The sequence below is a fragment of the Cygnus olor genome, chromosome 5 (assembly GCF_009769625.2).
Source record: "Cygnus olor isolate bCygOlo1 chromosome 5, bCygOlo1.pri.v2, whole genome shotgun sequence".
NCBI lineage: Eukaryota > Metazoa > Chordata > Aves > Anseriformes > Anatidae > Cygnus > Cygnus olor.
In genome coordinates, this window is record NC_049173.1 from 54,175,640 (window position 1) to 54,201,913 (window position 26,274).

The 26,274-nt window shown below is 38.1% G+C and overlaps 1 protein-coding gene across 47 annotated transcripts in view; it reads right to left on the reverse strand.

Moving 5' to 3' along the window:
- MADD (MAP kinase activating death domain) overlaps positions 1-26,274 on the reverse strand; it is a 67,982-nt gene that overhangs the window by 8,514 nt on the left and 33,194 nt on the right. For 14 of the 47 annotated variants that reach the window (XM_040558076.1, XM_040558073.1, XM_040558068.1 and 11 more), the window contains 18 exons: positions 25,900-25,959; positions 25,337-25,439; positions 24,123-24,309; positions 23,794-23,944; positions 23,222-23,428; positions 18,083-18,136; positions 14,986-15,083; positions 14,546-14,629; positions 12,612-12,770; positions 10,763-10,871; positions 10,139-10,201; positions 9,649-9,769; positions 8,738-8,843; positions 7,470-7,580; positions 6,427-6,534; positions 6,178-6,342; positions 4,769-4,841; positions 4,274-4,380 (listed from right to left, as the gene is read on the reverse strand). In XM_040558076.1, the coding sequence (XP_040414010.1) occupies positions 4,274-4,380; positions 4,769-4,841; positions 6,178-6,342; positions 6,427-6,534; positions 7,470-7,580; positions 8,738-8,843; positions 9,649-9,769; positions 10,139-10,201; positions 10,763-10,871; positions 12,612-12,770; positions 14,546-14,629; positions 14,986-15,083; positions 18,083-18,136; positions 23,222-23,428; positions 23,794-23,944; positions 24,123-24,309; positions 25,337-25,439; positions 25,900-25,959 (2,066 nt within the window). The remainder of the gene's footprint in view (positions 1-4,273; positions 4,381-4,768; positions 4,842-6,177; positions 6,343-6,426; positions 6,535-7,469; positions 7,581-8,737; positions 8,844-9,648; positions 9,770-10,138; positions 10,202-10,762; positions 10,872-12,611; positions 12,771-14,545; positions 14,630-14,985; positions 15,084-18,082; positions 18,137-23,221; positions 23,429-23,793; positions 23,945-24,122; positions 24,310-25,336; positions 25,440-25,899; positions 25,960-26,274) is intronic. The other 33 variants (XM_040558082.1, XM_040558075.1, XM_040558074.1 and 30 more) reach the window with 6 other exon arrangements.

Consider the following 26,274-nt stretch of genomic DNA (forward strand, 5'->3'; position numbering starts at 1 on the left):
ACAACGGAAGAGGGGGACGAGAAAAAAGCCAGCTCCCAAATTTGACATCATTTGTAGCCTCTGATCCATCCCAGTTTCTGCCCCTCCATGCATCCTCCTCCGGCACAGAGGGCAGGTTATGGACACTACACCTCCCACCCTGATGCTGACCCTCCTAACCTATCCAGTAATCAAATTTAATCCAATAAGAAATTACTAATCTCCCTCCTCCCTGACAGCCTTGCACCATTTAAGATTTTACTGCTGTTTATGATATTTAACCTGCTTACTTGCTCTTGAAACTGTCTCCTTTAAAAGTCAGCATCAGTGTTCTGCTTTAAGCAGCATGGGAACATTTGGGCCCTTCTCTATCATACGCTCACTTCACAAATGGCCACTGTCAGCTGGGCAGTCACTTAGAAAACAAACCTGCTTTTAACTCATTTTTTTACAAACATGAACCCCAAAAGACAAAAAAAAAAAAAGAACTACACAACTAAGTTTTCCAGCCTAGAACCTAAACAACATGATTGCATGAATAAACAAGTTCTGAGCATATTAAATTTGTTCAATATCCAATATGTTTCACAATATAAAAGTCCCTTCTCGTATGCACAGTTCCAAAAGGATCAGCAAATACACAAACAAAAGAAGCTGTAGAAAGTGCCATAATCAAATCCACACATCAGATTCTAATACATTTGCTTTTTCAAGGCAACAGAAACACCAAGACTAACATTGCACTAACACTCAGAGTGAGTCTATTTCCAGTATCTTAAAGATGCACTTACAGGACTATATTACAATAGCCTGGACTGACACTTTCAGTTCCTACATGCTTATGAAGCCATAACTTTACGACCTCATTAAAAAAGTTACTAGATACACTACGTTGTCTTGGGAAAAAAGGAAAGGAAATCGCTGCAACACTTCTGAATCCAGTAGTAACAAAACGCATGTGGCCCTAGATGATATACTACCCAGGAAAAGCAAAGGAAGTCAACACCAGAAAGCTCACCAGAAACCTTTTTTTTCTTTAAGGAACAGGCTTATTTGCATCAATAGAGGTCAGTAAACATGATCACCATATATTTGAGACAAGTCAGGTTGATTTTCAAGTTATTTTTACTACCAGAGAACTAACAAATAGTCCAAGGATGTTTTCTGATCAGTATCAAAAACTAAACTTCTGATGTACCTAAACACAAAATCTGAAGCTTGCCTTCTATTTATATTGACACACTCAAGGAAAGGAGAACTAATCCTATTTTTTTTTTCCTTTTGTCAGTTTTCACCCTTGTCTTTATCAGTTCAGTTGGTCAAAAACATTTTTTGAGGGATGGCAATAAAGAAAACCAGACATAACAAAACACTTTCTTTATTGTACTTGGTTTACTCTTTCTGTAATATTTTCTGTGAAGATGTTTTTGCTAGTAATCAAAATTCAAAAATTAAATAGAAAGGCTCAGGTGAAACACTGGCTATTTTGTTTGGTAACAGTAAAGTTGGATGAAAGACTTGACTGCCCCAGATTGTCATAATGTGAGCATAACATTAAGGAGTGCGGCATAAAGAGTTACGGGCCATATCAGAATTTATTTTATTTGTCAAAATTATATTAAGTTACCAATTTTCAGAAGACGTATCAGTTGACAGGCAATTTGTCACTACTTTAAGGGACAGAGATGCTCTTCTCTCAGTCAGAAAACAAAAAAGCGTGTAAATGAAATAAGAGTTACTCACCCTGGGGAAAATGGTTCTTCAAGACAGAGCATTCAGTGTGGATCCTACTGTAAGTGGGCATATGCCTGCTACATATTAAACTTCCATTTATTTTTGACACAGACAAATTCTTAACTGGGACAGTTACCCAATATTATAATTTGTAGATTTAAACTTGGAATTTTGTGAATAGCCTGCCAATGTCACAGGTACACCTGATTCCTCCTTATTACAGAAGGACTTCCTCTGACTTGCTAGGCACAGATAGACTTCAACATTTTTTTCTTCTTAAACTTATGTGCACTGCCAGTATGGTGAGACAATTTGTGAATGCTAAAGACAGCTATCATGCGTCAGTAATAGGTTGGCCCACCATGCATCTAAGACATTTCCAGAGGAATTCATATGAAGCAGTGCTAATGTACACAAGCTACAGATCAAGAGACTTAAAAAATAGTTTCATGAAATCCAGCACCATTCTAACACTGAAACTAACTGTATTATTTCTATGACTTCCAACCAAGTGGAGCAACAGAAAACCCTTCTTTTTCCAAGCTGTCTTGACGAAAAAGAGTACTTGAAAAGAAGGCTAAAAACAGGGCCTGGATATGGAGTAAAGAAAGGAAGACAAAGTTGTGTCTGATGAGGTCCTGTAGCCATTGGTTGGTCAGTTTCTACAGTTTTCAACAAAGAGAAATGGCTATAGGTTCCTGGTTTTAATCATATATGTCCATATTCTGAAACTAACTGTCTTAGGGAGCAATCCATTTCATTTATATGAAAAATGAAAAGGACAGTTTATCTAAAACAGCAGACTTTTTATTAAATCAATCTGATCGATGAGTATTAGAATAAGAATGCAAGCATCCTTTAGCTCCAAAGATGATGGAATTGAAAAGGATATTTCTGTATGGTGCAACTAGTAAGAGTACTTTACATAAATGCTACAGTTGTTTATTCTTTACAGACCCTCAACTGGCAGACTTTTGATGTCTACCTAGACACTCCATTCTGATATGGAGGAAAACCAGGATGCATCTTACATACTCAATTCCCTTGCCAGTTGACAATGTAAATCTAACAGACTCAGGAGTTCAACATATTCAATATCCATCCTAAATAATGGGAACTCATCTGGCTGCAGCCTCTTTGGAAAGTGGAGGAAGAGACGGAATAATTTTACAGGTGGGGAAGACAGCTGGCATATTTCCTGGGTCTCATCTGTCCATTTGCACAGACCATCCTTCAGAAACGATGTACTAATTTTCATCACTGACAGCAAATTAGAAAAACATTCACTATCAGAAAGGACATGATAAAGCTAATACTCTAGGAGTGCTGCTGGTAACACAGGACTCAGTGACTGTAATGCTAAATTCAACCATTAATGGTCCCTTCAGTCCCATAGTAAGAATGAGCACTAGGTTTCCCTAAGGTTTCATTCCAATCTTTCAGTAATAAAAAAAAAAAGTCATAGAGGTAGACTGTTTCATCACAGAGCGGGTTTGAAATACTACAACAGTAGGTCAGCTGTAGTCCAAGTTCTACCCTGGTAATAGGAAGAAAATTTAAGGAGGTTCACAACACTCCAGTCCTTATACTGGCATATATGAACATGACGATGCTGTGATCTTGAGAGAAGTATTAAATAAAGATTCTGAGATGCACGTGCACTTCCAGTGGGATCTACACTGATGTTTACTCAAAGAAGAACAAAGCTTGTGTGGAGAGAAAAGTCTAGTCAAGAGGAAAGGAAAGGAAAAAACACTCCACAGAGGACTGACAGAAGCTTTTGTTACTTACACACACACACGCACTCTTTTTCTCCTAAAAGAGGATTCTACTGTCTAGCACAGCATGCATTTAATATCATATGCAAAACAAAAAAACACAAAGCAAAATAAAAAACAAGGATCAAAGGAAGCAACAGAAACAACATCCACAAAAATGAAGAAATGGCAATTCTAGTTGTGTTTCCTCTATGCCTACAAAATCTGCTCTTTTGAGGGAAAAAAGAATCAATAATTCATTCTTATTTTTGTGAATTACAGCAACAGCCACTTTCTCATTCTATTTTCATACTAAATTCTACAGATTCCTCATTTTTTAAAACGAGACAGACTACATATAACATAGGTCACCTTTTCCATCTGCAATATTCAAACACTATCTCTAAGGCTGACAGTTTATGCCACCAGGATATGTTCACAATGTGATGCATTATGGCAGTTTAGATTACCAGTGTACAATTTTTCTCTCCCTTGATATCCCACTACCATTTGCTTTGTGCTTACACAATTCTGACCACCAGAAACAAGAAGCTGAAACCTGTACCAACTTTTTTTTCCCAGTTCATTACAGTTCTCCTGAGGATCTAATTTCAGTGTTTTTATATATATACGTAAAAATGTGCATGTGTGCTTTTGTGTAAATATACACATGCACTTTTTACTCCCATCAACTCCCATCAGTCCCTTGTTCTTGCTGATACCCTGGCAAGAGGAAACACAGATGCAGGTGTGCTGCAAAAAGCTTCATGCTCACATAGTCATCTTATCTATTTCCCTCATACCTGACTGTGCATAAATTTCAGGTTAATTCCTTCCAGTGTGACCTGCAGAAGACCTCCTTCACCAGTTTTCATATCCTGCACAGGAAACTCACCACCCAACTCAGGGCCTGTGATAAGTTAAGAAAGAAAAAGAAACAAACAAACACACACACACACAACAGAGAGAGGGTGGGATGGGAAAAGGGGAAGAAAAGAAGAAACAGAGAGCAGTCAGCCAAGTCGTGATATATTCAAATATTTTCAAGTTCTGATTTTACTGGTAGTTACTCCACTTTAAATACGACACTATACAGGTGTTTTGCTTTTGCTTGGATCTAGAGTGAGATACATGGGGGCAAGCTAATGATAACATTATGTGCTGTGTACATACAGTTGGATGTACAAAGCTATTCTCAAATTTCCAAATAAAGGCCCTTATGTTTAAAGAAATTAATAACAAAGCCTGGATGACTGCAGATTAAGCAACAAATATTCCCAACAAGTAAGATCTTGTACCTGGTTTAATGCTTTGCTGTCTTGCTGCTGCTCGCTCCATGCTGTCTTTTACACAGTAGTATAATTCCCGACACTAACATATAAAAAGAGCAAAACAATGTTATTTTCCCACATTACAAGGGAAGCGAATAGCAAGATTCTACAAAAAGAACAAGCCTCATGTGGTGCACAACAGCAAAACCCTGTAAAAATTCAACCACAGCTAATTACTATATTGTATTTATATTTTTTTCTTAAGTTGACAGGGAATCTACTTCACAGCTAAATTGCCCAAGCTATAGTGAATAGTTCATGCCCTGGCACATGCTCATGAAAAATATAACCAAGTTGACTCATTTTCCTAGTGCAGAAAAAGCTTAAAAACAGTATCACAATCCCTCCCTTTCTCTTCACATTCAGAAATCAATGTTACTGGTAATGCTCATATGAATTATCTATTCGTTATTTATGTCAATTTCCTTAAGCCACATTTTTCTATTTATCTACTTCCAACTCCCCTCTCTAATATCAAATGATAGTTAAGCCATAATCTCAGAGTAAAATTTAGGAGAAATTTCTATCCAAGGCCCCAAATACATACAGTTAGCTTTCTGAGTAACTTCTGTAGTGTACCGATTTTGTCATTCTCTTTGTATTTACGCCTGCATTATGATTACCTGGTCCATGTAAAATTATTTTTTTGAAGCAGAAATCTAATTCCTTTGCCTCAAAAATAATAGCTTTTCAATATATCACTTGCAGTTGCAAATCTTTACCTCTTGCTTGCTGGTCATTGTTCAGGCATTACTGGAGTTTAAGAGTTGCTTGATTTTTTGTAATAGGTTTAAAGCAATTTCTTTATATTTGCAAATAATTATAAGGAAAAGAAAATGGCCCTCAAATTAGTGGAGAAAGTAGACATGCATGAAATCAGCAAAATCATATGTGGGCCAAGGAAAAAAAAATTCATCTATTTTATCAGTTTGGATTTTCCGTTAAAATCAACACAATTAAATCCATTACTAAGGTAAAGTATTATTTAGCTTTACCCCGTGAATCTACCACAATATTTTGAATATCTTTGTAAGCCTCCATGCTCACTCAATATTTGGTAATTGAAGTGTTTTCCCTCATGGATCAGAATTCAATCAGACACTAGACTCTCTCTGCATTCTTCAAACAAACAAAAAATCAAGTAAAAGCTACCTTTTTTTTTTTTTTTTTTTTAAATTACATCCTGCTGTACTATTGCCTCGAGGTAAATGACGAAGCATAATGCCAGCTTCAGGTATCAGTGCTGTTAAACAGCCATTGCAGTTTAATAATCAGTACCAGAGAGGGAATACAATTCTTTGATTAAAACATGGAATATGACATACCAATATATTTGTTCTGCACTGACTTATCTCATTATTAAATAAAATGTGTACCTTCTTTGTGTAGAACTTGTTCAGTTGCGTCTCTTGACCATTCCTCCGCCAGAGGCACAGAACTTTTGTTTTGGGACAGTAAGTCATGTTTATGAGTTTCTCATACCACCAACGTTCATACACAGTTCCAATGTTGCTTCTCAGCACAATGCAATCATCACACACCTGGGAGCACAAGATGTTAGATGAGATTTCTAATACTATTTATTGAATGCTACTAGTTGCATTAATATTTGTTCTTTTCTCTACCTCCATGAAAAATATGTCTCCTGTTGTGTCTGTCCCAGCATGGACTACAAAAGTCTGCTTCTTGATGTGACGGCTGCCACTGGGTCTCACAGGGAGTTCCCGTCCATTCTAGATAAGAAAATATGCCATCATGAATGAACTTTGAAAACAATTTTATTGAAAAATGTCCAGTAGGTGACACTAGAAGCATTTTCAACAAACAAAAGAAAAAAAAAGTATTTTTAATACAGCTGATCAGAGGCAATTTTGTGCAAAGCCTTAGGCAAGATACTGCACTAAATTCAATTTCAAAAAAAGCGACTATGAGAGTTATCACAGCACAGAACAACCTTCAAGCTGCTAGTACCACACTCAGTATGTGCTAGTGTGTTGTTCAGGTGCCAATCACTGTTAATATTGCAGTAAAATGGTCTGCTTCTTCCTCCAATTAACTATAAGAGAATTTCACATCCTTTCTGTGCAAAAAAAAAAAAAAGTTCCAGCTGTAGAAGTGGTCTGGAAAATTAGCTCTCAGAAGGCTTATGGTGCATCTGCCCTGGTGAAAGCTGTGTTCAAAGCTCTCTAGTTTTATTAACTTAACTGTTAGCCTATATTCTTAATGAGCAACACAGAATGCAAGGTTTACTCTGCATTGTAGCTGACAACGTGAATAGTTTTGAATAAAAACTGATCCAGACAAACCTTACAACCTGGTGACCCATGGAAAACTAAACACTTGCTACAGTTTTAGTAAGAACAAAGGTTCCCCTCAATAAAAGTGATATTAAGAAAACATCAGGGTTGCACAGATCTCTAGTACTGAAATCTCATGTTTATACATATTTATATCACAGTTTTGTTTGATTACTGCATATAAAATTATAAATAGGGTCATATAATCATAGTCTTTATGCTGTACTTGTAAAGGCAGTTTTTAATAATCCAGTTTGGTTTTAATACTTTTATCTTAGTATCGCAGAGCATTTACAGAAGAACTTCGAGGTATTTTTTTCCCCTTCTGCTGGAACTCCCACAGATATATCACTCATCACTGTATTACCTACCAGATTGGCAAGCTTGTCTAGAATATCATTTATTTGCTGGCTGTGCACCAATCCAATATGTGATTTTCCCATTAGACGACGCACCTTTTTCCTAATATCATTCTTATTCACCTGGAAAGCACATATAAAGACAGTTACTTACTTTTCTCTAATCACAGGCAACTCCTCACGTCTCCCAAATTCAACGTATTTTTGTTTCCATTGCTAAGACTGCTCATTGCAGCTCAACCATGCTAGGTCCTCTTTAGCCCAGCAGTACCAGCGGAAGTTGCATATGCCCAGCAACTGGGAAAAGTGGTGTAAGTGGTACTGTGCTAAGCAGATTTCCTGCCTACTCTTGCACAACAAAGCAGAAATTCCATTACCCCCCACTTCCAACTACTGATATTCCAAATACACTCAAATGCCATCTTAAAACTTACCTTCACATTCCATTTATATCAGGAAAAAATCAATATCTCCTTCCCCACCCGAAAATTTAGATAAAATAACTTCTTCCACTGGTTGAATATCAGACATTCTTATCTTTTCATTACTACAGAATGAGGTCTCACCTCATTTACACCACAAAAAGTTTTCAAACTATCACCTGCGTACACCTAGTCTAACTGTCAGGCTGTTGCACAAAACTGTTACAGGACTGTCCTGGTAACATGATGTACTACAGGTGGTTCCAAACATGATAAAAATTTTAGAAGATTGATTTTCCAATGACTTTTGATGGAGAATTTGCATTATCTAAGAAGTAACACAAACTAAAAGAAAGATATTATTAGTAGCTACCTACAATATTAAGGTCCACTGAATGAGAAAAAAAAAGGTTGCTTAAAAGTCATTGCAAATTATATGTTGAGTTGCATATTGATGTGCATATTTGCAACCTGCCCATATCCTCCTTTCACCTCTGACTTCCCTAAGAAGATCTGGAATTTGCAGTTGTAAGGGAATCTGATTAGATGATGCTCTCTATCTAGAACTCATGCTCTTGAGTGCAAGAATGTCCACTTAAAGGTACTGGTAGGGCTAAAAAGTTTCTATCTTAAATAGCAGTGTATATGCATACTCATTATATAGGACTACTTAAACTCAGACAATGAAACTCAAAGAATCTCCATGTTCTGAAATAATTTTTTCATTAAGATCAGATGTTTTATATTATTATTTTTACTACACTGTTCTGATCTCTGAAAAGAGATGTACGGTTTCAAAACACCACCAACAAAACATACTGCTTAAATATGAGGAGTGATATATTAAAAAGAAGTTACCTTTATCATAAGCATATAAGCAATCATATTATGTAGCAGTGTAGCCAACAAGCGGTCCTCATCATCCTCCAAACGCTTTCGATCATGTTCTCCCAGGGAAAGATACCTGCAAGAAGAGCTAGATCTGAAGCAGGCTCACAGGCATTCTTCATCCAACTCACTACAGCACTGGCAGAGGACAGAACACCATTTGTAAAAAGTGCATGGCAAATAAATCCTCCAAAAACACTAAGCCAAATGGGCATTTTCCACTGAATTGTTGTGATCACCTTAAACATTGCCATTAATTATTATCTAGTTCAAGTCACTAATACATGCTCAGTGGTAAAGTTCTCAGTGGTCTACTGGACTTACCCATATTCTCTTTTCCACAACTGCAGCTTCATGACAACTGCTAGAAGAAGAACATACAACTCAAACAAGAGCTAGTCCCTTTAGAGCTTTACTTCTGCCTTGCAGCTGCATTTAACTCATGAAAGAAGTGTGCAGGCCCTCTCTTATTCTAATAAGATAGATTTCAAACTGTTTATTTTTCCAAAAACTAGCACCCCGCACACTGGTATCTTTATTCCAGAATACAGTCATCTGTTCAAATAAATCCTTTGCTTTATTAGTGATCCAGCCTATTGCATCTATTCATAGTGTGATCATGATTACATGACCTATTTCCCTGGAAATGTCACCTCTCCACGAGCATTAAGAGAAACAAGTCAAGCCTGAAGATAGTATTTCAGTAGCAGGAGATGCTGACCAGCACAGAGACAAAAGCCTCACTTTGGAATTGTCAGTGACAGTAACAAGGTTTACAAAGTGGCAATAGCATTTGCAACAGAACTTAAATTATATTCTTTTTACTGCTTAAGTCCCAGGTGAAATAACGAGGAGGAAAAAAGGTCTACCGAGAACTTTACCTGTCAATCATCTCCTGAGGTCCCTGGTCCATCCCCATTCCTTCTCTCTCTAACATCACAGCATCCAAAAAAGCATCTTCCCAGAACTGCATCTGGTCCCACAAAGTTGAGCGCTCTTTACCTGTGCAATGCATACAAAAATTGGGCATTTATTCCAGTCAAATACTTTAAGATCAATTCTCTTTCCTTCCCGCACCTTGAAAATACTATAAGCCAACACACAAAAAAATCCATTATTAAAATAAAAAAGTAAACTTTAAATCACAAGCAATATCACAACTGAAGAAAAGTGTAAAGTAGAAGAAAAGACATCTCTCATTCTAATTCACAGCATATTTTTTTGAAAACCTTAAAGAACCTCTTATCCCTGTTCTTTAAGGAGAATGCTTTATTCCATATATTGTTAACACTGCCTGAAAGCAACAGGAATATCTCACACAAACACAGATCACAGCAAACACACAGAGAAGTGGAAAGATGAGATTATTACTCATAGAGAAGGTTTCCATTGCAGCATCCTCTAACTGGTCCCAGACAGATCCTTTATCCCTACCTGCACCATTCCATGCAGGTAGGAACAATAAAAGGAAAGGATGAAAAAACAGAGGAAGAGAGAGCTCTTGATTAACAGCAAGTCCAGATATACATTATAAAAAAAAAAAAAAAAAAAAACATAAAAAGCCAATACACTGCTAATTTATGGACATGTTCAAAAGCCATGAGTTTAGTAGCCCTCTATTTGAAGACTTAAACTGAACGGTCCTTTGTAAAAGCTCAGCAATACATTTCAGCCTTATGTGCATAACTAAGATCCTTCTCCCCTTCTTCCAACAGTTTAAAGAACTAATTCTTATTCAAGAACAACAAGAGCCTGGGATAAGCTATATTTTATGCAAACTACTCCAGTCACCCATCTCTTATTCCATCTCCCCAGCAAATCCTTTGCTTTACTCTGAATGCCCTGATGCACCCTCCTATTTTATCAGCATGGACAAACAGGAGGTGGTTAAAATGGTCTCTGGTAATGCATAAATTCCAGTCTGACCCAGACACGACTCCCCCTGAACTTCAGTCTAAATGATCCCCTCGCCCTCCCTCCCCCAAAATAGTTTACCCAAAAGTCCTTCATAGAGATAGACACGCTGGTTTCCATCCTCTGGAACTCTCCCTGGAGTACTGCCTTTGTTATCCTTCACGCTCTGCTTCAGGTTATGAGACTTTGCCTGAAAATGATACAAGAGGTGTCAGACAACTTAATTCTGCAACCTGCAGGGGTGTTTCTTGCAGTCCACTGCTGTACTTAACAGACAGAGTTTGCAAGTTATATTTCGTAAACACTTCTCCCACAAATGTTGATAAAACAAAGAAATTACTCTGTTAAAAAAAAAAAAAAGAAAAGAAAAAAAAGGGGAAATCTAGACAGAGAAAGCAAAACATCTTCCCTGATGAAAAACTGAGGCAAAACACAAAAAATACAAATCCCAGACCAAAGGAAAGAACTGTTAAACCTCTTCTGTTATCTTCCACATTTCACACTTAATGCACTAAGTTTGCCCAAACTCTAACAGTAAATATTTCCCACTCTTCAGGAAATAGTGGAATACCACTATCGTTATACAGATAATGAGAAATGCAGGAAAAAATATGCAACCTTCTTGCATAAACACAGAAAATTAATATTCACAAGCAGAATAAGGTTACCTGAGTTTTATCTCCAATTCAGACTTCACACATTTATCTCTCATTTGCCATTCATAAAGGATCAGTCAACTTACTGATGCTTAGCAAATGATTACATACCAGCTGGTCTGAAGAACTGTATGCTGGGACTATCAGCCAGCAGAAATGGCAATAATAAAGTTGCCCATTTATTTCTCTACCACCAGGTAAACTATGTTGCAATACCCAACATTCATCACAAATCACATACACATGGCTTCTTTGTTCTAAACCTGTTGCAGAGGTGTCTTAAATTCCATTTAGTTTCATTAATCAAGTAGAAAAATGCAGAAAACTGGAAGTGTTTTTTTTTTTTTTCAAAGTCTAAATCTTTATTAACTGACAAGACACCTAACTAAACAAACATAACATAGTTACATCTTACATGTACATCTTCTAAGAGCAATTTCTTCTTGCTCTTAGAAGAAATCTGCAATGAAGCCCAATGATTTTGCGTGTGGTTTAAAATTTGAATTAGATGCCCTGTAAAGGCTTTTGTAATTCAACCAGGATTATAAAATAACAAACACAGTCAGACCAATCTTTAGTCATTGTAAGTTGTTTTCTTTTTTGGCTGACAGCTTGACAACCAAACCAAGTATATAACTGTTTTCTTGGAAAGATCTATATTAGAGGTTATACCAATAGTCAAGGACTTTAAAAACAAAATGAGCTCACAGACTACTTGAATTTTACTACACACATATCTTCCAGTTAGCAGAGGATATTTAAAAGTTATGACTACACTTCAGATAGCTTTAAAGTATTGTTTAAAAAACAAAAACAAAACAAAAAAAAAAACAGAAGAGCTGCTAAACCTATGATGATGGGTCATCATTTTCCTTTTATCAAAGAGCTGCTCCTAACAAGCAGGGGATCAGTTCTTTTTAGTTAAGTAAATTAAAACAGTATCATTTGAAGCTGTTTCGTTTCTGAAGGGGAATTAAATGACCGTTGGGTTGAGAGTAATATTGAATGAGGGTGGAATCAAATATTACTAGAGCCTGTAACATGGTGTGAGATGTGAACTGACTATTCTCAAAGAACCACATATTGCACAGGGTATGAAGAAAGGTACGTGGATCCATACAAAATGTAATTAATTCTTTAATATCTTGTTATTGTAAATCATTGTTGATTAACCCTTAGAACAGAATCAAAGAATCTCTTTCACACATTCACTAACATGAACACGATTACTGTACAAAAATTAAAAGAAAAAGGAAGGTATGCAGCATCCTTACAAAAATAGAGCTAGTAGCAGAATTTGTCTCAATTTCACTGTCTGACACAGTGCCCCTGGATCCTGTCAGATTGCCACCATTTTCCATGCTTGGGCCATCACCAGCATTGCTGCTCAAGTCACTGTCGGCTCCTAATGTCTCTCCAGAGCTGTTACTAACCTGTGGAGAAAAATAAAACTGTTATCTTCAGTAGACAAGACACTGTGGAGAGAAAAGTTATAAAATGTTTCCTCTTAAGGCATAAAATAATAAGCTGTACAACCGAAGGCCACATTTGCCTCTTCTCTTTCAGTGATACTATTCTTGCACAAAATCCCAGTAAAAAATGAAGATACACTCAACACATCCTTCAGAAAAATCACAAAACTGTTTAGTTTGGAAGCAACCTGTTAGGATTCTCTATAGTCCAGCCCCCTTGCTCAAGCAGGGTCAGCTAGTGTATGTTGTTGAGAACCATGTCCAAACAAGTTGTGAAAATTTCCACACACAGCAATTCTATATCCTCTTTGGACATGCTGTTCCAGTGTTTGACTGCCCTGAAAATAAAATAAATGTCTTCTTGTGTTCAGATGGAATTTTCTGTGCTTTGACTTTTGTGTTGATTGCTTCTTGTCCTGACAGCAGGTACTACTACTGAGAAGAGTCTGGCTCCCTTATCTTCATTTCCTCCTATATGGTATTTATACACATCAGTAAGATTCCCCTTGAGCCTCCTCTTCTCCAGGCTGAAGAGTCCCAATTCTCTCAGCTTGTCTGTGATATGGAAAATGGTGTCAAGGGCTTTACTGAAGTTGTAGTAAGCACATCCACTCCTCTCATACATCAAGCTAAGTCATCTCATTGTCTAAAGTTATCAACTTGGTTAAATGTGATTGCCCCTTTGTAAATCCACGTTGAATACTCCCAATCACTTTTTTGTCTTTCATGTATTTGGAAATGCTTTACAGGAGAATTTTCTCCATCAACTTCTCTCTTTGCTCTCTTCCGGTCTTCAGGAACCTCTCTCAATCACCGTAACTGCTCAGAGACAATCAAGTGTGGCCTTGCAGCAGTATCAGCCAGCTCCTTCAACACTCGTAGCTGCAACCCATTAGACCACATGGACTTATGCCAATCCAGTTTGTTGGAGTGCTCTCTAGCCTGGTCCTCCTCCACCAACAGTAAATCCTCCTTGCTCCAGACTTTTCCTCTGACCCCATGGGCCTGGAATTCCTGACGGTCAGTTTTACCAGTAAAGACTGAGGTAAAGAAGGCACTGTGTACCTCTACCTTTTTCATTTGTCACCAGTTCTCCCACCCGATTCAACAGCAGACTCACATTTTCCTTAGTCTTCCTCTTTGCTGTTTATGTACTTGGAGGATCCTTTATTTTGGCCATTCACATTCCCTTCCAGATTCAACATCAGGTCTCTCTTGGCTTTCCTAACTCTACCCCTGCCAGATGGTACAGCAAGTGTACAGCACAGCTGATAGCTGTACTGGAAGCAAGCAGACATTTTCATATGGTTCAAACACTTAAAGGTTTTTGATTTTTTTCCAGAGGTTTTTTCTTGCTTTTAATGCATCAAACCACCTGCATTTTTTGCTCTCACGCTACATTCCTTTACAGAGGGTTTATACACAACTAAGCCATATTTATAAAAGGATTGCAAGCCACCAGTTCCACAAATACACCAATACGTAGGAATATGTACCAGCAACAAGCATCATATATGATGAATACAATCTGCTAATAAAATGGTATGTATATTCTGGCAGACACACATGCTTGCCACACAGTCAGAGGCTCTGGAGAGAGAACACATCATAGGCACACTATTATGGATGTGAGATAGTATGCAGTCATACTGTACACAAAATGTAGGCATGAAATGCCCTACCCCGCTTTACCAGGAAATGAATTACATTAAGTTTTCACTTTGGACATATCCTACCACTGTGCTAACTTCAGAATCCTGGCTGGTACTTCGGACCATAACTGCTGGTCCTCCACTGGGAAGAGAGTCGAAATCACTCTTCTGCAATCAAACATACAGAGGACAGGAAGCAAAGTAACATCAGTTTAGTTTTTATCATCATGAGAACCCCACTTCCCATTCCCTTGGGATCTTAAATCACATGCCTTATACTTCATTGGTTCATGAAGCCAACCAAATAAATACTACTGACTGCAAGTCAGAAAGGCCTTGGGGTCCTACAATTGAGGAGCTAGCAAAGACCAGTACCCTAAAGGAAGGCGGGGGGGAAGGGGAGGGAATTACTAGATGAGCCTGTCAAGTATTCTCAAAATCTAGAAGTTTTCCCACAGTTAAGCAGCCAATAGAAGAATCTTCCATCTTACCACATAAATAAAGCAAGTGTAGGAGCAACTAACCTGAGAACCTGAGGCCAAACTGAGGCCACTGTCTGCACTGATCTGGGACTTTTTCTCATCTGTTTCTCCCAAATCAAAATGTTTCACACCTTCTGGCCCTGAGCAAAGGGAAAAATAAACCATTATTGTATCAAGAAAAAACAGTACATCAGAAGGCAGATGACAGACTGAAAGCAGGAACAGTACCAAGAAAACAAACTTGCTTTCTTGTTCCTTGTTTTTTATTCCTTGGTACTGTAAACAACAAGGCCAGCAGGACACATCTGCCATTCTTCAAATGTTAGTTTGAATTTCAAGTATTCAAAAGGCATAGCCCAACAGTGACTATCACTAAACAGTACCTTTGTTAGCCATTCAATAGAGAAAAGAGGACAGACAAAGGTCAAGTAAGCTTCCAGTTACAGTAACACATGCAGAGCAGTTGCCATTCAACTCTAGGAAGCCACTTCCTTTATTCCTGGTAAAAATAAGGGATACCTAATTGCTTGGAGTTATTATCCTTTTTAAAACAGCTAATTTGCTCAATGTCTTAGAGTGCATTTGTTGGACTGAGGTTGCCCACAGCAACTATCTCATTAGTAATCAGGCAACACTCTACAAGAACATAGTGATAATCGGTGTTACACTAGTAAGAGTATCAAGGAAGAAGCTGGTATGATGCTGTACTTCGTAACATTTGCCAATTATATAACAAATGGCTCTCCAGAGTTGGCAATCACACAGGTCAGTAGTGAGAGAAGGAAACAGCAAGCCTTAAGTCATGCATTTGTTAACCTGCTCAATTTAAAAGAAAAGAAAAAAAAAAAGAGAAAAAACTTTATGTTCAACTTCCCATGCAGTTCTAGAATCATATCATCTATTGTCCTCTGATGGGATGGCAGAAGGAAAAGAGAATGATGGACAGGTAGAGCCTGAAAAGAAATTTGGATAAGCACTGCATGAAGTAAGTAATGAGGCAGGAAAAGAATGCGTTATAGACTGTACACAGATTATCACTACTCTCAGAAAGGGGAAGAGACTGAATGCAACACTTCTGCCATATCCATATCTGCCAACTATTCAGTAACAGGAAGACATGATCCGCAGCTGGAATAGTTGTATTAGATACCCATGACTCTATCCAGTATCTCTAAGCAAACAATGCCACAATCTCTTATAACCACTAATCACAACAACCTGGGAATTATGAACATGTTTGTATTATATGTAATATTAGAGAGGGCAAGACAGCGAAAAGGAAAGAAAAAGGGAAGGGAGGCGAGAGAGGGAGAGAGAGAGAGAAGGATAATATACAAAGATTTGTGGGAGTGAGCTTGAGATGGTATGTAAACTCATGAATAGCAAAGCCATAGGCGGGCTGTGCAGACCATACTAGCTTCCTACTCAACCACAAATTTTCCATCTGAAATGTTTTACAGAAAGTAAATTCCTCATTTATTATAGTAGTCTGCCTATAGAACCATATGCCCTAGTTACTGTAAGTCAAATTGTCAGACTAATGTCAAAGTATAAACAAAGTTATGAAAACTAAAAATATCCTTTATAAAATTTGTAATCTTATTTTCCACTGAAATATATATTGCTCACTTCTAACAGCCACTTTTTCTAGTCCTGAATAATGCTGCAGCAAAAACTTTTGTATCTCATTAGTACAGCAAGAATACTAAACTTCAGTTGCACGCTTTAAGCAATTTAAAGAGTTCCCTGTCACAGCACAATTCAGATATATTTCTAGCAGTTTGATTTTTAACGCAAGTGAAGCTGACTGATGCAGTTTAGGTGTTTGACAATTGTGAGCAATAATGGTAACTGAGTTTAAGAAGTACAATAACCACAATCATATTGTTGTGTCACTTTACAGGCACTTAGGAACCTCCCCTCCCCTTGTTTATAGAGTTGTACATCCATTAGACATTTTAAAAAAAATTCCTCCGATGCAGGCACCTAACTGAAAGGCCCAGTTTGGGAGAGTAGGTGCGTGCACGTGCTGTGTGTCTGTCACACACTCTCCCACCTCAGCAGAAAGCAACTCAGATCTTAAATGCAGTTTGCTGTACTGCAGAGGTACCCCCACTTTCTTCAGATGCTCCATGCACTTAACTGAAGTATTTAAATGGGGAGCCTGAAAGTAAGGTACCAAATCCAGGCCTAGCCAGAATGGCAGGAATTATCACCTGTTCATCTTAGCTGTTAGTTCTCCCCAAACTTCAGTCTATAAAAGGGGCATTGGGTCTGCAAAGTAGAAATTACAGTCATGGTTAGGAAACACCTACTACATCATGGTTATTATAAACGACCCGTTGTCCTTATGTCATATGTCCCTATTTATAACAGTGATAACCAAACCAGAAAAACCTGGTACTACAACCGCAGATAACACATATGCATATTTCAACAGATGTTAAGACTTGTGTCAATTTAGACTTCTATTTAGACTCTGCAAACAGGCTCAGATCATTTCACTCCTCCCTTAATATGGGATATAAAAATCAAAATCTGGTTGATTCCTTATTATGAGGCTGCTCTCTGACAGCCTTCACTAAATACAATTTTTCACATCCACCTTCTCTCTCCCCCTCTGAAGTGCTTTTTGTTGCACACTGTGGTCAGAAACTGTTCATGGTTGAATGCCAGGTAACAACATTTGCCATCCCAAGACTTGAAAGAACATAGACTTTTTCATTCCAGTAACATTCAACCTATATATTCATGTCAAAGACTTAAGCAAAAAGTGGTTAAGCAAAAGTGGTCTTTAACTTGTAAGAAAGGAGATGGAACACCTTAAAATTCTATCTATCTATATCTGATATAGTGACGATGCAGAATATCTGCTTCTCCTTCTTTGTAGAAGGTAACATTCAGGGGAAGAAAAAAACAAAGAAAGAAATAAAAAAGACGAGAGACATTTGAACACAATTTCCCCAGGGCAAACTGATCTGTTTGGACTCCTCTATGAAACAGGATTTCCTGATAAACCTTTGTTCTTATGGGCATAAAAACTTATGTGCCATAGATGCGAGCTCACTCTGCACCTGGGGAGTTGGCAGTTATGGGGAGGCTGGGAAAATCAGTTTTCTATGTTTTATCAGTTCCTTACTCGTTTTTTCCAAAGATTTTTGCTTTTTCACTTCCTGGTGCTTGTTCCACAATTCTACCCAAGATGCATTGAAAGCAGGAGAGAAAGAGAAAGAGTCAGCGGCTAGTCAGACAGGTGAAAATGGGGAAAAAAATGAAACAAAAAACCCACCCCCTTCATATAAAAAAAAAAATAGAAATTTATGACAACTACTGAGTGAAGAGTTAGTTAACACAATTTAGAAGAAATCAAAGTTAGGATTTGAGCACTGTATCATCTCTCATTTACAGAATTCACGTTAGAGATGACTTCATACAGTTAACCAACTAAGCAAAAAACAGCTATTACGAACACATACAATGCAATTCATCACCATTCCTGAAACAGGCCTTTAAGACTGTCAGATATTTCATCCTCCAAAATATGTGCATCACAATAGCTCTGATTAACATAAATGTTTTCATGTTTCTAGTTTGTATCATTGAAAGGAAAGGCACAAAAATAGCAGCAGCAATTATAAGATAACCTAAACTGTAGGTTAACACAATATTTAACCAAAATAATCTTCTGAAAATTATCACAAAGTTTACAAGTTACTTTTGACCTAATGGTATTCTCAATAAATGCTTGGCTCTGCCTTATCAACTAGTCCCTACACACAAAAAAATGAGCTTCTTTTCATCCATTTGTTCCTATCAGGGTATGAAGAAGGGAAAAGAGAGAAGAAAAGCTTACTTAGGTCACGACACTCCAAGCTAGGGGATTCTGTAAGAAGATAAAATGCAGAGAAAAAGGAAAAAAAGTATCTGGAGTCTGTATGCACTTTCTTCATTTGAAGCTTAGCCCTGAGAAGAATTATTGATGAGACACTTGCACATTTCTAGCATTCTCACTTCTCAACCCTCAGAAATGCACTTAGCTTTTCTGCTCAGTAATGCCAGTCATTCCAAGTGCTGGCCCGCTGGTGAAAGGAAACATTACAAGCCAACATGCTGAACTAAGTCTCAATGCAGGGGACTGTCCCCTCTCACTTGTATGGTTAGAACTGAGAATGCTACAGAGGCAGATATGCCAAGAAAAGTATCTAAGGCAAAAGAAAGGAAAAAGCAGCATGATGTTCTTCTATTGCTCTTCAAGGAAAATTCCTGAGGAACTAAAGGGCCACTGAAAGTGTGTCAGGAACCCATCCCGTCCTACAGATGGCAGAAATTAAAGACAGGCTCTAAAAAAAAAATCTGTTAAGCAAAGTATCTACTAAAAATAATAAAAAATGGACTGTTTTACAGCTGTGGAGAAAGGCTCCAAACTATTATCATTAAATGTATCAGGAGCAAGAAAATTTTAGCAATGGAGAAGAACTAGAAAGATGGCTGTTGGTCAACTGATTTCTAAATCTGCTTCATGATTTATGGATATTCCTTCAACTTTCATAAGCACATGGATTAAAAAGATAAAACTGCCTACGGATCCAAACAGCATCCTGCAGGCCTATCTAGCTGACCACACACTGACATATAACAATCTATTCAGAAGTCGTACCAAATCAATTTGCCAAAAGGCTCTTAAATTCTCAGCCTATATGGTTCTATACTAAAAACCAGCAGGCTGAAAGTTACAATACCTGTCATTAAATGACTTTTAGTTGATGTACCTGTTAATTGATCATTACAGTTACTCAAGTTTAATCTATGCCATAGGAACATTTGAGAGTCTATAGTATACCCTAGCACATTAAAAACAGCCTAGATTTTACTCTCATCTTCTCTGTAAAAGAGGAAAAGAACAATCTGGACAGCAGGTCCAGAAAGGATTTGATGCAAACAACGTAGATAGTGCAATCTTTTCTGTTTCAAAAAACTGTCAATATAAAGTGATCTGCAAGCATTAAACAGTTATTTAAAAAGTAGTAATGGAGACTTCAGTAAATACTGAAATTTTCATCAAGATTTACTACAACTATGCAGTAAAACCAAACAAACGACTGACATAAGGTTGGAAACTATTAGCTATCAATTTTAAGGCCACCAGTATCCAAATAAAAAGGTCAACACAACATTAATAGCCAAGGACCCTAGAAGACAAGGACCTTGGAAGCAAGCAAATAACTGATGAGCTTTTTGGAAAGAAGGAATAGAAGCATTGTCTTCACAACAAATTTCCCAGCTAAGCAATAAAAAAAAAAAATCTGTCACTGTTGTCACTGTTCACCTTAGAAATAAGAATATTGCATACAAACAGACTTCCCTGTTATAAGGAAGTATCTTACATACTTCAGATGTACACAAGTGGCCAACAACTTTCTGAAAGATGAACAAGAAAAGGAGCTCAAGCAGGAACACATCCATCCTAAACTTCTGAAAATGTGGCGAAGCTCCTGACCGTGGTTCCTCTAGTACAAGAAAACCACAAACATTCAGCTACTGTACCTCTCAATCCCAGAGATCCAGTTTAATTACCACATTAATACATACTGCATGCATGGCTATTGCAGACAACGTTGTACAAGATTTTACTCCCTCATGTCGATTACTTACATTGTTATTTCCTCTTTCAGACTTGGTCAAATGGGTAGCAGCCCAATTTGTATTTTGTCCATAGAACACCAACAAGTTCACTGAGATTTTTATTTACATATCTGCAACCTGAGGCTGTAAGTACCTTCCAAATTTCATTGAATCAATGAATTGCTTAGGTTGGAAGGGACCTCTGGAGATCATGTAGTTGAACCTCCCCACTCAAAGCAGGTTTCATATGAGCAGGCTGCTCAGGACCACATCCCAGTCAGGTTTTGAATATCTATGTAGACAGAGAACCCACAACCTCTCTGGGCAACCTGTTCCAATGTCATCTCACCTTCACTTAAAAAAAAAAAAAAAAAAAAAAAAACATTTTTTCCCCAAGTTCAAATCGAGTTTCTTAACAATACTTCGTTATTTCAGCAACATGTAAATGTTTACCAAATGCTTCTTCCCTAAAGAAGTTAGTCTGACATAGGAAAGCCCACATTTCACTCCAGAAGGAATTCAGTCTAGCCATGACTAACTCTGCTCCTGAATATCCAAAGCATTATCTTATATGAAAGCTTCCATAAACAAACAAAAAGTGTAACAGCCAAGCAACTTTAAATGATCTTCCTGCAACACAAGAAGAATTCCCTTTACTTCCAGATCCCAAGAGTCAGATGAACAAGGACACTAAGGCATTGTTATAAAAACAAAGATTGACTTGCATACCATTTCATGGTTCTTGGTGACAGAATAAACCAGTTAGACAAGAAGGCTTCAGAAAAAATAGGAGAGTCTTTTGAACTTTGACCAGATTTGGTGAAACCATATCTTTCTTGTAACTTAATTCCACAGAAGACAAGTGGAAATCATCAGAGCATCAGGACCACCATAAAGAACTAACCTGTTGCCTGTTCCTGAAGACTGAATTCCTTAAGGCTAATATTCTAGCAACAGTAGTTAGCAGAACATACTAAGTACAGCATGAAGCTGCAACAGGGGAGGTTCAGACTGGATGTTAAGAAAAGGTTTTTCACTGAGGGTGGTCAGGCATAGGAACAGCCTACCCAGGACAGTGGTCACAGCACTGAGCCTGCCAGAATTCAAGAAGCATTTGGACAATGTTCTCAGACATACAGTCTGATTTTGGGGTGGTCCTGTGCAGACCCAGGAGTTGGACTAAATGATCCTTGTGGGTCCCTTCCTACTCAGGATATTCTGTGATACTAAGCAGTATTTCTTTTGCAAATGATTATGATTTTCTTATGATGCTTCACAAACACAGACTGTCTGGTCCCTATGATATCCATTTCTATGGGGTTTTAATTTCATCTGTGGGAAAGGAGCAGTCTGAACTATCCAATAAAAAATCTCTCCTCATTCTTGAAAAGAATGCTGAACTACTTTTATTCTTAGTTCTGTCAGCAGCATACCTCCTTTCTTCTCTTCTACAGAAAAGAAAAACAGTTAAGTACCCCAAAGCAAGCTAAACTGAAATGCTGGAAATTTGAATCTTTTAGCTCCTTGGGAGATTTCCAAATAGAATGTAAGATCAGCTTCTGAGCATTTACCTCCACAGATTACCTCTTGAAACAAGAAAGCAAAGAAAATCAGAGGTGATTGCTATCAGCTCAGAAGGACTTAACACCACTCAGCTTGCAGCTATTACTACTGACTGCAGCCTGCAGTCAGTATAAGAACGTCTGCATCCTTTCTGCCACATAACTACCCAGTACACACATTCCCATTGCTTTATGCCACATACCGGAGGTACAGCCTCACAGCAGCACACTGCTTTCAGAAGATTAATCTTTCAAACAATGATTTAATTAAAAAGTTCTTTCAAACAGGCCATAAGAAGCAATAGCTGAAATTTAACACAGCATATTTTTGGAGCTGATGAAATATTTTCCTCATATGCTGATGGTACATCTGTCTTGCTAACAATCCACAGCAGGTTGGATCCAACCTAAATCTTTTTTCTTTTTTAATCTATAAAGCCCTTTTAAGGTAAAACAATCTAATGTTTGTCTTTTTTCCCAGACGTGGACAAAAACCATTCCAGCTATGAAATAAGAATGGGAAAATTTCTAAAGACCAGCCTAGCAGATACTGTAAAGAAGGACATGAATTCTATTTGCTGTTGGATAGAAGGAATATCCATCAGTATTGCTTACTGAAACTATAACACCACAACTTAAACCTTTTGGCAGTTCTTATTATTAAGTTAGCAGACCTTGGGTCCCACTTCTATCAAGATGCAATCTAGATAATCCAGATGTAGTAAGCAATGATTAAAAAAATGTTTGTTTCATGTAGTCCCTTCCATGGTTGCCCTTTCCAAAGTCCTGCTGGCCCTGTTTCTCTTTTGACATTTCCTGTTACTTGAAAACATCAATCACAGCAAAAATGAGAGCTGACTGAAGTGTAATGATATTCAGAAAAAAATAAGATTAGAAAGCTTCTCGGAGAAAACTGCCCTGGACAGTTTAACCAAGAGCAAGTGAAAACACTTATGATTGTTCCTTGGGATCCAAGGTGTAAATGAGGCATGTTACAGCAGCAAATGTATTGTGTTAAAATGGAGACGATGCAAATAGAACCTAATGCCAAAACAGAAGCCCCTCCCACACTTCAAATACACCTCAATACACACCAATGGAAGCAATAAAATTTTCTTCCTTTAGACTCCTTGTGTCAAACTCCCTTGGCCCTTTGCCTGCAGGGCTCAGTGCCTTTGACATCAGCTGAGGTACTGGCAGCTGCATCGCAGGTTTCAGCTCCACTCTCGGAGATGATGCAGGATCCTTGCCAACTGGAGTGATAGATCCATCTGTTGGACTTCGTTTTCTCTTTTCTGGTTCTTTAGAGAGAAAGAACAAAGTGTTGCCAAAAGAAAAAAAAACACATAAGGGAAAAGGAAATGAAAGCAGCAGACCTCTTTTATCATTCTCTGAGACTTCATCTAATCATATGTCCCCAAAGGCAGTTTGGATTATTCTTCTGCATCAAACTGCATGATTTGAATTACAGCTAAACCTTCAGAAGAGAATACTTAAATTAAAGTTAAGTTTCCAGTAAAGAACCTTCTGCAATTCTGCACAAACAAATCCAACAGCTGATTAAGCTTATAGTGAAAATTTCATATCCCAATGATATGAAATCCAGGCTTCAAGAGCATATAGTGATAAAAGAGTCACTGCGTAAAGCAGTAAACGCTTTTCTTACCTTTGTTGTAATAGTGAGTATGTGCTATTTCTAGAAGGCCAAAAACACTGGCCATGCCTCCCAGGCCAGCATTTGCATATGACTGCTCCAGGCTCAACACAGTACACTTCAGCAAGTCCAGCATGCCTTTATAAACTTTGCGGCTGATCTCCTGCAATGAAAATCCCACTAGTGTCAATATTTCAGAAGTAAGAAAGTCATTTGAGAACATAATATTCTGAAGTTGCTGTAATATCAGCCTGTAGAAAGTAATTTGATAACAAAAATCTTCTATGAATTGAACCTAAGCATTCACTAGGTATGAGGACGCTGCTGAGTTCAGCACTGACCACATCCTGTATGACATCCTGCCGAGCATCTTCTTCTGACTGGATCGTGCGATTTAGCTTGCTTAGTACAAAGACTCGGAGCTGCTCACTCTCCAGCAGGCGACGGACTCTTTTCATGTTCAGCCAGCCGACACCTTGCCCGTCGAGAACATTGTGTACCACCTCCTTCAGGAATTGCTGGTTCTCACTGATGGATTTAAAAAGGAAACAAGGAGGCAGGAGTTAACGCTCTGCTTATCTTGGCTTGCATGGTTAGAGAGGTCTGGCCAGGACAAACCCACAGATGCATTTCCAAAACTAAATTTATAAGAAAAGAACCTCAAATCTTGCTAGATTTGCTGCTAACAACTGCTCACAGCCCAAGCTGCGATCTATGGGTGTAGCATCAAACATTTTTGTTTGTCCCTTATTTCCTGTAACAAGCTGTAATCAGCTTTTTCTGTAGTCCCACTATCTACCACTCTACTGTCCACTTTCATAGCACTCCTCAGAATCCATCGGAAGTCTCTATGCCACAACATTCTTCCCATGACTGCACTGTCCCACCTGTAGACTTTCTTTGCATTCATAGCACTAGTGCTGCAGCCTTAGCATGCATACTGTTTCAGCTCATTTTGCCACAGGGGAGGGAATGGTAAAAAGGGAACACCTGTGCAGCCTGCTGTATCCCCAGTCTGAACCACACTTTTTGTCCTTAGTTGTCTCCTATCCCATTAGCTCAAAGTAAATTTCACTCTACATACAGCTGCTATGCAAGAAGCAAGGAGAAAGCACAGGTCAGAAAATGTTTACTTCAACATTCCAAGTCCATTTCCAAGCTTGAAAAAAGGATTTCTCATGAACTCATGCTATCAAACTGCTTCACATGACTCAGCTGATCCCCTGCTAAACTTCCACACTAAACTTCTGCTGGCTAGACTAGCCTATTCAGATTAGACTTGACTACAAAGAATAAATACTGTGTTAAAGCAGGGTCTTTCATGACCTATTTTGGATCTCAGACAGGAATAGGAAATATTTGGAAGGACAGAAAAATACAAATATGTGCTATTAACTGAAAGGCCATCTGTACCAAATCTTCTCAATGTGTGCAAGCTTGGGGCCACAGAGAAGTACTATGCTACTTTCAACAGCTAGTCTTCTCTAATGGAATGTTTGACAAGTATGACACCACTAACACCACTTTATGCTCAAAAAACAATTAAAAATATTACCTGGAATTGCTACTTCGTCCCTGAGGCGATGGAGATTCTCTCTTCACTGTTGGGCTGTGCTTAATGACTGAAGATTTTTGATCTACCAGGGCTCGTCTGTTTCCTAAACAGGAGAGGAAAAAGGATGAGAAGAAGGGGGTGGGAGGAAAACAGTCTGCTCCCAGGACAGTAACAAGCAATACTATGGTCAGCTAACACACCTATTCAGATTACAAGTAACGAACTTCAAACAAAATGGAAACTCCAAAAAAGCAGCAGCATATATCATATTCTAGCATCACACATCGGCAGAAAACAGTAATGGGAGTAATGCGGAGAGAAAAAGAGAAGATGGTAATGGGAGCAGGAGGTGAAAGGCAGGAAAAGTTTGGCTGCTCTGCATGCAGTTGGACAACAAGAACCATCTTCAAATTAGTCACTGTATGTAAAAGCATAATGCATCGGGGGTGACTAGTATAGATTAGGTGATACTGGTTACCCAATGAGAAAGGGAGCCCAAAGTCAGGCATAGGGAATGCTGGAAATTGTTGCATCATGCACAGCTCATGCTGTAGGGAACCCACCTTCATTGCTTACTGGGCCAGCTTCAGTAATAATCTCCATTATAGTATTTAACCCAAATACTGGGACACAAAATATACAATTAGTAGTGTACTACAATATCTATGCTCCCCACCATCAGCATAAAAAAAAAAAAACAAACAAAATAAACTACCAGCTTTTTCCCAGCCCTCCCTCAAAACAAAACCCAAATGATGCTAGAGCGGGAAGGATGCTTGAAAGCCCAAGACAAGGGCCAGCGTAATTAATCTAACAGATAGTGCTTGACTTGAAATTTGGCATCGTGGAACCACTGTAGTGCGTCTTCATGGACGCTATTGCACATATCGAATTTCAAGGGCACTATCAAAAACATCTGCATCATTGAAGAAAAACAA